Source organism: Triturus cristatus, chromosome 4_1 (genome assembly GCF_964204655.1).
Source record: "Triturus cristatus chromosome 4_1, aTriCri1.1, whole genome shotgun sequence".
NCBI lineage: Eukaryota > Metazoa > Chordata > Amphibia > Caudata > Salamandridae > Triturus > Triturus cristatus.
Window position 1 is genome coordinate 375614276 of NC_140585.1, and position 13691 is coordinate 375627966.

General features: G+C 42.3%; 1 protein-coding gene across 1 annotated transcript in view; it reads right to left on the reverse strand.

Moving 5' to 3' along the window:
• Positions 1-13691, reverse strand: part of ATXN10 (ataxin 10) — an 842223-nt gene that overhangs the window by 29106 nt on the left and 799426 nt on the right. Inside the window, exon 10 of the mRNA XM_085652421.1 lies at positions 2061-2124. Within this exon, the coding sequence (XP_085508547.1) occupies positions 2061-2124 (64 nt within the window). The remainder of the gene's footprint in view (positions 1-2060; positions 2125-13691) is intronic.

The window sequence follows — 13691 nt, forward strand, 5'->3', positions numbered from 1 at the left end:
CTGTGAAGAGAAATGAGTGATTTAGCAAAAGATTAAGGTTTGCGGGCATCCTGGCTAACAAAACATCATGGGATCCATGCAAGTCATCATCCTTGACTCCCCTGGAGTCTTAATATTCAGAAATGTCTGGGTTTGTTAGGTTTTACTGAATGGCGGCAAAGCACAAAAACTGCAGCTGCCCATATTGCCAAAATGGCTCAATTTTCATAGTGAAAATGTGATGTCTTCACATTGCGTTTTGGGGCCTATTATGTTGCGGGTGATAGGCCTATCCACATAAAGTGGGGTATCGTGAGAAGCGTGGAAGCATAAAATACTAGAATAGTGTAACATCTGTTATTATATAAGCGCTGAGATGCCCCCGGGTGATTCACGCGCATATAAAATTCCATAACATAACATCTATTGAATTTCTCGCCATTTTGGTTATCAAATATAAGCCAGTGAAGTGGAAAAAACACATTTTGCAAAATGCCCTTTGAATCACATGACAGTATGGTTAACTCCAAATTCAGAGTTGCAATAAGACCCACTATTCCTAAACTCAGCATATTCGGCAAATTTTAAAAGTGCACAGGCTTCCTACATACCCATTTTCTATTTATTAGATTTTACCATATGAATTGAAGCATAGTTGGAACACAATCAAAATCAATTTAGTTGCAGTTCAGTAGCTGGTAATCTTTAAAATCCTTAACAAAGGAAAAAATAATTCAAATTTGGCCAGGATTCCATTTGGGGCAAATAATTCAGGGGACTGAACTTCAGTCACCAAAAAGCATATTTTGTAATTTAAAGAAACCATCATATGAGCTAAATGTATATTTGTTTTGGTATTTTTAGATTGCAAACCCAGCTCAAGAGCAATGGAACTTTGAACAGGGTGTACGGCGTTGGGAAGATACAATGCTATAGACAACAAAGGTATGGTAAACTCAGTTTCCAATGTGTTTATGGCATCATCAGAAATTAATCAATCTTCGTAGCATTACATAAGATAGCTACTCGTTGAAAAATCACCACCATCATGAGAAATTTGGCTAAGACTAATTCAGTCTTGAAGGCCTAATGGCGAAAAACCACAAACATCAAAAAAGTGCACAACTCTGGAGGGTGAGTAAAGCCTCAGCAGCCAAGGAGTTAATCCAATAAGTGTTACAATACTGAATAGGAACAGGGTAGGATTGAAGAACATAACAATTCAACACAGACTAACTAATGTAAAAGGCTTTGTCTTTGCTTATTCCACACTCATTCCACAATGTGCAAGAAAAACAAGATCAAAGTGAAATTGGCATGGCCTCGCCCCTACTCTCGATCTCTAGGGTTAGCTAAATAATTTTCTTTAACTGCAGAACTCTACACAGGTAAGAATGGTATTTTCTGCCAACAGGAGGTTCTTGATTATAAAGCAAGGGTGTCCACAACATAACTGGCACAATTCACTCGACCTCATGCTGGTAAATGTCATGAGCCACGGTGATTTTCAACCAACGTAAATGTAATTATAATCGATAAAATAAACTAAAATAAATGGTTTATCTTTTTGTCAAATTTCCATTAATCTTTTAAATACTGTAGAAGTTAATTACACTGCACCCCCAACAAAAATATAATTGTCTTAAAAAAAAATATTGTTAGCCATATAATGTTAATGCAACCAAAAAACCGAGACGGCCTAAAACAGGTACCATACATGGAAAATTGCATTTTTTGATCTCTGTATTAAATGCCAAAACGAACAGTTGTCTATTCATCAAATCCAGAAAAGTAAAAGTTAAATATTCTTTTTTTGTGCTGCACCTTTTAAGAGGATCTACTGAATAATTATTCAGGTTAGCTGTTTATTTCAAAACCATGGAATTTCATTCACGTTTTCAGAAACACATTCCGTTTCCTATGTTATTCCAGAAGCCATTTAATTTTCAGAAAGAACACAATGTAGATAAAGCTTCGCCAGCTTTAACTAAAACTCACCTTATAGCCAGAACTAACCATCAACAACCCTGGTAGTTGCAAGAAAGACGGTGAAGCAAATTGATTTATGTATTAAAGGATACAAGGATTGTTGTCATCAATACTGCAGTTGTCCAAAATGAGTGGAATGCCATCAAGCTGTTGAATCTAAAATGGGGTAAAAAAACTGTTTAGGGAGCATTTTGTGGCATCTTAAAGACATTTTCACTACAAACTCAGGAGACTAGAAACCAATCAGTGTTATACTTTTGCCGCGGTATTTTTCTTCGGGTACAGATTACTTGTCTTCCGTCTTTTGCGACAGGTATAAAAAAAGTTGCTGTTTACCAGGACACAGAACCAATTAATTAAAATAAATACTGGACACTACGTAGTTCAGGCAGAAAGACCAAAAAACTTCAGAATAACCGTCAAAGATTAGGATTAAAAAACAGATGTTTTGCAATAACTCGTTTTCTCAATAACATTGGCAATGACATTCGGATGATGTCGTCATGCAGAGAGTAATGCCACGTATTTCATGCAAGTATACTTTAACAAGATCGCAATTTTCTCAGCATGTGAGAGGAAATACTGCTGACTGCACTTCACTGAAAATAAAATGGTTCAGTTAATAGAAACCGGTGCCAGGAGGAGAAAGTGGCAGGACCCATCTTTTTCCAGTTTGGTGCATATTCAGGGATCTTGGATGCCAACACACTCAAGAAGGGGGCTTTCCAAAATGTGGCACCTATATTATTATAGTAACCTTTCCAGGTGCTGGGTCTCTCCCGTACGTAGCACAGGTTGTAGATCAATTACTAACTAGGTGGTACGTAATCTGTGTTCAACATAGGCAGGACGATTCACTCGGATCTTAGCCGGGACTTCGGCCAAATGCAGAGAACAGTTGGCCCTGGGCAGAGGTACAGATTGTCATGACTCACTGTATGTAAACGTGTAGGTTACCCTGTCCTGACTTTCAGCAGGAGGACCGAGGGCCCTAGACAAAGGGTGTAGAGACGATTAACAGCACAGCCGAGCTTGCCCCTTCAAGAGAAGGCTATCAAATACACAAGCCTGCGTTAGCCATGTCTTCGAGGATGCACATTAAGCAGCAGGCTGAAAAAGTACGTTCATTGAGTAGGGTTTCACGTGGGCATGTCAAGGAGACCTTCATGCAACAGACTAAAGACCACAAACCAAAACAACTGAAAAGAGGCCCTTCAAGTTAGTACATGGAGTGACCTATGGCAGGGCCTCAGAATGAAACAAATGCACCCATTATTCCTATGGTCAGCCTGAGCATTTGAGAGCTTGTGTTGTATTGTTCCATCCTAAGAGGAAGCTTCTGTTTCCTGGGCTATGCTCTCCAGAGGCAGGGGACAACTTCAAAATAGTTTGACACCACATATTTATCCATTCCGAGTGTGTGGCTGGCTAATCCAGTGGGCTACCTGGTTAAATCATATTATCTCTGGTTGATCTTTGGATTGCCATTAAGATAATCCAGTGAACGCCTCTTTAGGGCTCGTTGTTGTGGTTGAATTTCGAACAAAAGTCTTTTGGATCTCCCAGTAACTCTACAAAGTCTCAAGTGGGAATCAGCAGACCAAGCCCCCATTACCTGTGATATTTCATGTCCTGCTTTTATCTATAACCAGCTGACTCGATACCACCTGTAAGTCTAACACGTATCCTCTTCAAAAAGATGGATACTGTAATCAGCAAATTAGCCTTTTGTGCGCCTACTGCATAGTATGAATCCAAAACATTTGTTAGTTGTGAATTTCTGCATTGTGTTGTTCACCTGCCTGCAAGACAATTCAATTGGTGCTTTCGACCTGTAGTTAGCGACAATATTATCTATCAAGACTCTATGTGTTCACTGATGTCAACCACTGACTCCTTCATGGCATAAATTCTTCCATATGGCAGTTCAGTCATTACCCCCTAAGTGGATAACAAGCCTCGGGGATAGTCTCTAACAGAGGCTCACCTAGTGCATGCCCAGAAGTCCCAACCATGATATCCCAATATTTGTGAAACTATAAATCCAGTTCCTTTACTGTTCAGCCCTCGCGATGATGTAACAGTCCAACCTCTTGACCAACACAGGAAATAAGAGTATGGTGAAGATTTTAGAAAACTTCAATGCAAACGTCTTTATACATGAGAAACATCCCTTCAACACCTTTTTCAACAAAATACAGTGAAACACAGTTGTTGGAAATGAACATCCTTGGTGTGATATCCCCCCAGATTTTTGCCTTCATTAACCTATTGCCCGTTTGTGTTGGCTTTAGACTCTGCACACTTTACTCCTGCTAACCACTGGTAAAGTGCTTGTGCTCTCCCTTCCAAACATGGTAAAATTGGTATACAACTGACTGGTACATTCAATTTACCTACAAGCCCATAGTATACTGCACTATTGGTACCTAAGGCCTGTAAATTAAATGCTACAAGTGGGGTGCAACACTCATTGCATCACCCACTGAAGTAGCCCTAAAAAACATGTCAGGCCTCCCATTGCAGCCTATAGTGCAGTTTTAAGATGCTATTTGCACCTGGCAAAATAGACCTTTTGTGAGTTATAAGCCTTCCTTTTTTATTAATACATATAAGGGAGGCCATAAAGGCTCATAGGGCAGGGTGCCTGGTACTGAAGTAGGGAATGCAAATTCAATGTTTTACATGTCCTGGCAGTGAAAAATCTCCAAAGTTGTTTTTCAGTGTAACATGGCTAGCTCTGCCATAGACTAACACTGGTTTAGCGTATTATATTTAATAAGTGCTAAATTCAGTTTGGGAACAGCTAGAGAAATACTTCTTCCACACATTTTAATGGTAATTTTAAATCCTCTTTAACGGTAAATCCAGGTTTTAAATTTCTATTTTGAAAATGCAATTTTAAAAAGTTCCTATTTTCCTGCCTGAACCATATGTGCCTTTCTGCCAGTGTCCAGGGTCACATCACTGTTAATGGCTCTCCTAGATTAAATGTGTATTCCTCCCAGACAGTTGACAAAAGGGCCAAGGGTGTGGGGAAAGGTGTTCTTGTCCTGTTGAGGATGGAATTGAGGACGTGCATGGTCCTTTCCTGAGCTTCAAAGGGTAGCCTGCGGGATGTACACAGTCCCTTTTTGTCTTCAGAAGCTGCCTACCTTGTCATTGGCAAATGCAGATCACACCTAGACCTTTGTTTCACTAGACAGACATGAGCCAAACTCAAGGAAAAGGGAAGAACTGAGCAGAGCCAGATTTAGAATTAGACAAAGAGGTGTGCCCCACCCAGAGGTTGGCACTGGGTATAAAAGTGGCATCCTCAGAACCTGAAATCTGAACACTGCTGGACCTGAGATTATTCAGATGAAGGACTGCTTGCCTGTCTGAAACAGGAAGACTGGACCTGCTTGCCTTGAACCCAGGACCCCAGAGGTGACTCCAGGGGTCAGTTGGCTGACCTCCTGTTTGAGCTATAGGGAAACAACAAGATTCCAGAGGCCTGGACCTGATCTGGTCCACTCTGCCGGTTTGTGTGGGAGTGAGACGTGACCCCCAAGTTTTGTCCTCAAGGTACTGAACCCTTGACTAGTGTCAGAATGCACTTCTTCCAGCCTACCTGAACACTTAACCGGACACAAAGCTAAGCAGAACCCGATCGACAGCTCTACTGTCTACAAGTGGCACCCAAATGATGACTTCATTAACTCCGAGCAGTACCCAATCACTGGCATCCCCAACTTAGACAACAAACCCCACTGAGAAGCCTCTGAGTTACTCCAAGACATCATGCAGCAGGTCTCGGTCAATACCAAGCCCCTCTTAGGACCCAACCAACTGGAGACCATCATAGTGCTTTTTGGTGCTATTTTTACCTAAAGGTTTAAACTCAACACTCCGGTTCTACTGATTGGATTTTTGTCATTTTGGTGTCATGTAAGTTATTAAAATATCCTCTATTTGTCTAAATTGGTTTGGGTGGTTTTGTGTCATGTTTTCACGTTACTACTGCATAAAAACTTAACAAATGTTCTCCAAGTTAAGAATTACTGCATTTTGGCCTAACTAGATGGTTAAGTATCGACATTTGTGGTTGACTCTGACAAAGATAGTGAGGATTACTTGAGTTGGTTTCTCATTCCCCTCAACTAATATTAATAATTTCTTACATCAGTCCACAAAATGATCTAATGTGTAACTGAGTAAAATTGGACAATGTGAAATCATAAGATTGATGAAATTAGACAATGAATAAGTAGTTTAAAACAAGCCAAACAAAAGGCTATAACTAACCGATGCACATAGCTGAAGCTAAAACATCTGCCAGGTTTGTATCTGTTTAGCTTTTTGATCAGCTCAGGAGTGTGGCCAGTCTTGATTGCTGAGGTCACTGCTCCAATCCTGAACGAATGAACCCTGTTTGTCCATGAGGTCAGAGAACCGAGGACCCATTATTTGTATGCACTGGTAGTGGGTGAGTTGTTCCTGTCTGCGTGACAAAGGTAGCAGCCCTTTCCAGATGGATGTTGTTCTAGGTAAATCCTGAGTAAGGGAACTGGGCAAAAAGGCTCTCTAATACTGCCAAGGAAATGCTCCTCCCTCACCCATGCTGGTCGATTTTTAAGCAACAGATTCTCAATTGTTTGTCCTGGTCAGTAACTGCCACATGGCTAATATACAGAACTTGCATATTGTTGTTAAGTTTCAGCCTGGTCACCAGTTCACTACACCTAAATAAACCAAAGAAAGAGAAAGTGAAAGCCCTACTGACGCAGCTTAACATTACTGTCAGAAAATGAAACTCTGAGGTGGCAATACCATCAGACTCTTTGTGTTCAGATCTTGCCAAGCCCTTTATAGCTGCTCTAAGTGGGAAGGAAGAGATGGGAGTCGAAAGCACCATGCAGATTTGTGTAGCAGGCCACTGCAGAAGGATGCTTTGTTATCCATGCTTGGCTCTTTCCCTGCTCCTAACCCACGCTACAAAATCTGCCCTCTGCAAGGCAGCACTGGTATACCTGGATGCTGACAGTCTGAGAAATACATTAAAATAGTTCCTATAACACACACATGTACCCTGGGTGTGCAAAGGGTCACTTTATCCCGAGCTGCAGTTCCACTACAGAGGGTGCCAGATCTCCACTTGGAAAGGTATTATCATTGGGCTTTCTTGCTGTTATGCTGCCCAGAGCCACTGCTAATCAAAAATAGAATGAACATCTGCAGCATTATTTTTTGGACCCTCGATTTAACTTGGATTCTGGTATAATTAACCCCTTCTTCCCACCCCAGAAGAGATGCAGCTGAAAATGAGGGGGCGCACCGGCTGCAGGATTTCTGAACTAGGTCCCACCAGCCGTAGGATTTTTGAAGTCCCTCAAGGGAGGGGTGTGTAGATTGGCAAGGGAAAGCAGCACTAGGCAATCGCCCACCAAATGTTGACATAGTCTTCACAGAAACACTCTAACAGAATCATGCTAGAGTGATTCTAACCAGTGGTGTAACAAAGGCCCACAGCCCCTGTGATGCGGTGGGGGGAGGGGCGAGCTCCAGGGGGCCCCATCAGCACAGTACCCTAACCTGAGAGCTCCTTAGTGTGGTCAGAGGGAGCCCCCTCCATTTACTTTGCAGGGGGTCCCCTCAAGTTTTGTTACGGCGCTGATTGTAACTCCATGGAAGAGACAATGCCTAACAAGTAAGATATATGCAGCTATGAATAATGACACTTTAAAAAAAATATTTAAAATATTTGAGGTCCTAACAAGAGTGAAAGCAGTAATTTTATGTCTATGTTACTTCTTGGTGCGGGTCTTATAAAGTTCTATGCGGACCTTAACCATGTACAATTCTACTAACCGCAAATAAGACCCTGAAAGGCACGAACTGGATCAAACAAAAGGTTGAATGACATGGCTCGTCAGTGGTCAGAAAGATTCAAGTGTGTTTCTTAGGTGTCACAGTAGTCTGGAGACGTTCCATCTTATACTGGGGTATTAAACCTCAGAAATACAGTTAAGCGCTCTAAAAAGTTGTGAGGCAGCCTTAGGCCAAACACACATGGACATAATCTCAATGTAAAGTGTCACAATATAATGCACCCTCAAATTGACAAAACCGACGTACGTGTATAAATATTAAAATAAATACGAAAAAGAATCTTGCAGTTTATGGCAATAGAGGGCCCTCTCAGAGGTCCATTCTTAAAGTTACCAATGGAAACAATTGCAGAATCACTAATTGTGCTTTGCTTTGTGGGACAGAAAGGGCATGAACTGGGGAGATTAATAAAAGTGGTACAGTTCCCTCACCATCCTACTTTGACAAAAAGGGTTGCTGGGAAAGTGTCCATTCTAGTTTAGCTCTTTCCTCTCCGGTTTTCAATTCTTCTACCGGGGCCGGCATTATTCCAAGTATAAATCTTTAGAAAAAACAGTGGGGCTTTAAGTAGTCTGTGACAACCTCATTCAATTTCTCTGAAATATGTTAGCTTCACCAGAACAACAAAATCCATGAATTCTTCTGTCAAGAGCAATGGCCGATGCCCACTGAAATCTCATTCTTTACCACAGCAGGAGGTGAAACATGGCTCATCCACAGCCATCTGCGCCTTTAGCAAAACAAAAGCCAGTGGCCTGCGCAGGAGAATGTATTCATGCACTTTACAAATCCAGGCTTATCTGGAAGCAGGAGGGAGAGAATGGGCAAACGCAACTAACGTACTAAAGATACTAAAGTTGTATTATCATCATATTCTAATAATTAGGGATGTGCTGCCACCCATACAGGTGGAAGGATTGCCCTGGGAAGTTAGTGACACACAGGCCTGATTTAAATGTGGTAGGTGAACTTGGTCAAATTTCATGAAGACAGGCTGATTTAGATTAGCATGATTGAAGTTTCATTATTTAAAATAATATAAAATGCATCTCACCTACAGACTTGGAGCTCCTGACATTCTTATCAACAAGTCCTACGTCTAAGAAGCAAATCACTTACATGTACAATATAATGGTCAGAGCTAATTCAGAAGTGGAAACACACGACAAATCTCTCTGGGCCTCGGATTTAGATACTACAATCTGAGGAACAATGATCTTTCTGCTGAGCACAGACCAAGGTAGTATCCTGCAATGGGTAATTTCGATTAATACACTCACTACAAGAACCTACACAGGGTCTATCATACTCTGAGGAGTAAGGTCAAACATGGGATACCGAATGATCCCAGCTGCTACCAATGCCTGGCATCACGTGCTGACTTTTTGCATTTGCCGTAGAGCTGCCTGTTTGTGACCGAGTTCTGGACTCAGATCCTTCACACTAGTGAAATGATGATTGATCAATCACTACCCCTGTTCCAGATGTTGCTATACCGAGAGTAGCAATGACATGGTGAGGCGGGGGAACATCTCTCTTTAAAGACTGACATGATAATGCTTGTGGAGATGACAGAATTTAATGCAGGTAAGTTTCCACTGGCCTCTAGACCATAAAACGTTTTGCGACTCTTCTGAGACTATGTTGTCAATGCAGAATCTCCCTTCCAAGGAGGGGAACAATCCAATGTTCATGGTGAGACCCGGACGATGAGAATACTACTTCCAAGGACTTTGTCAGACCACAATACATGACAATGTGCAAAGACTGGGACAAGTTTTATTGATTGCTGGGATCAACGGTGTAGATCAGCTCCGAATATAATATTGCATTACCGCATACCTACATGAATTTTGACAATTTGACATAGATGTTTGTAAAATGGAAAACTTAATAAATACAATATTTAAATAAATACATGTATAAAATATATGTTGAAAAGAATGTACACACTGCAGCCCTTTCAGCAAGCAAAAGAATAAGTTAAAAAAAGTAAAAAAATATAAACGTTAATACAGAAGTAACAGCATTTGCAAAAGCCTGGATTTTATTTATTTTTATTGATATTTTTAAGTGTTAATAGACATACCTTAAATAAATGGATATGTACTTGGAGAGGAATTGGCCTTTTTTAAAAATTTGGTTGGCAGGAGACAATCTGATTAGGTACCGCCACCCGCCTTGCAGCTGAAAAAGACAATTCGCAGGCTAGGTTTCAACATTCAGACCTGTTATCTCCCAACTACGGCCCCATCAGTGGGCTATCAAACACCAACCATGTGAGAATGAATTAGCCATCGTTGCCAACGGATTTTCACATGGCTTGGAAGGACCATGGATGGTGGTGTGACAGTGTGGTCTGCTAGCTCTGATGGTGCAGCAGCAGACCGGCCAATCTAGAAAACTATTTCACTTTGTGAGAAGGTGTGTAGCTTGGAGAATGGGGGTGGCTTTTAGCTCATCACTGCTTAGGCAGCCCTAGTTAGGTAATTGAAAGTTGTAGTCGTGGAGAGGGTGCTGGGCTTAGAACCCCATCATGGCCTATGAAGCCTCCCTTATTCTCTTCAAAATACAAAAATAAGGTTTGTTAAGCGTACTCTGGAGTCCTGGGTTGAACGTAAAACCATGAATGGCCTTAATGACAGGGTGCAAAGCTTCCAAAAAATTAGCTGGAAACCTTCTCTGTGTAGAGAGTTTCCAGCTCACCGTGTGATTTGATCTCATTGCGGAATGACCATATGCAGAGTGCCAATATGACACACGGCGGCACAATGTTCGTTGGCAGGTCTGCGATCACTGTTTTAAACATTTATTAAAAATGCAAACTTGACATCCTCAGACTGGTTTTCCCCCCCAACTTCTTTCTTTCAATCCTCCTGTTTTTCTGACTTCATTTTTACTGGCCTTAGGACTCTACACACTTTACCACTACGTGTACCCAGGGCCTATAAATTAAATGCTACTTGTGGGCCTGCAGCACTCATTGTGCTACCCCCTTAAGTAGCCCTTTAGGCATGACTAAGGTCCGCAATTGCAATCTGGCGTGTGGAGTGTAAAACTGCCATTTCGAACTGGCATAATAAGCCTTTTGACAGGCTTACACCTTCCTTTTTATTACATATGTTGCCCTATGGTCGTCCCTAAATAACCTTTAGGGAAGGGTGCAGTGTATTTCAAAAGTTGGACATGTTCTTTTAATTTTTACATGTCCTGGTAATGAAAAACTCTTTAATCCGTTTTTCACTACTGCAAGGCCATCTTCTGCCAAAGAATAGCATTGGGTTACCATTTTACATTTAATAAGTAAGAACTTTCAATTGAGAGCAGATGTCGAGTTTGGTGTCTAAAGAATTGTCATTTAGAACCCTCCTTAATGGTAAAGTCTGATTTTAAGTCACAATTCTGAAAATTCTACTTTTAGAAAGTTGCCATGTTCTTGTCCCAACTATTTGGTGCCTGCAGCCTGTATCCTGGGACAAATGACACTATGTAGCTGGCAGTTGGTCTTTGTGTATTGCTCCCAGACCGTGAGACAAAGGAGACTAGAGGTTGTGAGGATGGGCCGTCTTTGATGAGGGACAGGAGCTGCCACCTACCATACTTGCACATCACAAAAGCTCTGCCAGCACACTCATAAAGGATTTTGTGTTCCCAAACAAGCTGGGGCCAGGAGGCAGAACATTCCAAGCACCTCTAGGGGTAGAAATCTCCAGAACCTTCTCCTACTTCCAAGTGGGCACAAGGTATAAAAGATGATCTATCAACCCAACTCTTCAGCACACCTCTGGACCTGCTGAACTGCTGTGCTGCTCTGCAAGAAGTACTGATACTCTGATGCCCTACTACCTGAATGAAAAGGACTGGACCTGCATATTTAATCCAGGACCTCCAGAGTGACTCCAAGGGCTAGTTGGCTGGCCTCCTGATCAGAGTCTCAAGGCTCCAACCACCTTGAACCCAGCACCTGGACTCAGTCTGCTGTGATTCCTACTCCCAAATGGTGCCACCCCAGTTCTAGAACCTTGGAAGGCCTCAAGATGCTCTGTCAGTCCAACTGTGGTCCTCTGTGGCAGAAGCGATGCAGCACGACATCTCCTGGCAGCTCCGCTTCGGAACCACCAGAGCGCGACGCATCCCTGATGCTGGACTTTGCATTGCAACCGGAGTCTCCTCGGAACCACAGCTGCATGACATCGTCGACACCGGACTTTGCATCACAACCCCTTCATCGACTGCATCCTTGATGACAATGCAGGACTCCACACCGCAGGCCTGCAGCTTCCTCTGAACTGCTGTCGGACCTCGCAACGCTCTGCAAACTAGGATTTAAGGTATTTTGTTCAGTGGTCCTAACTTGGTCCCTGTATCTGGCCCGTGCTCCATCATAGTCGGCCAGAACTTGTGACTTTGTCCCTGTTCGGCCAGATAACCATAGCTGGCGCTTTGTGCTTTTAGGCACTATTGTCACTTAACTCTTTAAAATTGCATATTTCCAGTTCTACCAATTAGATTTTTGTCATTTTGGTCTAAAATTATTTATTACATTGTACTCTATTTTTCTCAATTGGTGTGGGATTATCTTGTATTGGGTTTTCACATAATCACTGTTTGAAGTGCTGCATAAATGCTCTACACATTGCCCGTAAGTTAAGCCCGACTGCTTTTGTGCCAGGCTACCAGGGATAAGCACAGGTCAATTTTTGGGTTTTCTTGTGTTTCACACTGGCAGAGAATGTGGTTTCTGTTTGAGTAGGGTTTCATCCCCTTCAACCAGATATCCAATTTCCTAAACAAACCTATGGTGACTTTGGATTTCTGAGAATTATAAAAGAAAAGTGGCTTCTAGAAAGTTATACCTTTGCTGCGTTAGCCTCCCCACATCAGACCTCCCCCCCCCCCCCCCCCAATAAGGTTTTACCCATGGAGGTGTTGTGAAACTGATTCCAGAGCAGAGCCAATGGCTTGAGTCTTATGGCAGGATGGCCTGCCTGTGAGGTATGCTGTTCAGTAAAAGTCATTTGAGATAGCGCCAGGAACTTCCTTAACATGAAAGGAACCAGGGTGAGACTTGTCCATTAGTACTAAAGTGCTAAAGAAAACCTGGGGAAGAGGGGCTTTTTATCCTAGAGCACACTCTAACCATCCTAGGGCAGGGAAGCTAGTTCCGGAACAAGTTTGGTGAGGACAGGTCGGAGGAACTACCCATTAACAAAGACACATCTGTGGGTGGGCCACATGCAGTCGAGGGAAGAATGGTTCTGCCGTATTAATTTTCCATGAGAACAATGCATGACAGGACCCGTGGAAACCAATAAATTATAGACCTATATCACTTCTTCCATATCTAAGCAAAAACTTAGACAGCTTAGTTAACCAAGAACTCTCCTATTATTTTGGAAACAAATGCCATCTTTCCAATCAGTCTTCAGAGCCTTACACTGTACAGAAACCGCAATGATGGTGGTGCAGGACACAACCAGTCTTTCCTTTGACAATGATTATCCAGACATACTGGTGCTACTCAACATATTTGCAGCCTTTGACACGGTTAGAAATGGAGGTCTCTAGTTGGCAATGGTTTGCACCTTTCTCCAAGTAGGGACCCTTCTTCCTAGCCATGGTAAGGAGGATACACTTCTAAAATATATTAAATGTATTATGTATTAAAGAAGGAAGTTTTGAAATGAAATGAAATGCCAGCATTTGTAAAGCGCACAGCTACTTCCGGAGAGGTGTCCAGGCGCTGGGGGCCGTCGGGAAGATTAAGCAACCTATTGTCCAGAGTCATATGGTGCTGGGCTAACCTGCCGCCGGCGATCGAACGTGAACCCCGTGGTCTGGAGTCAGGCACC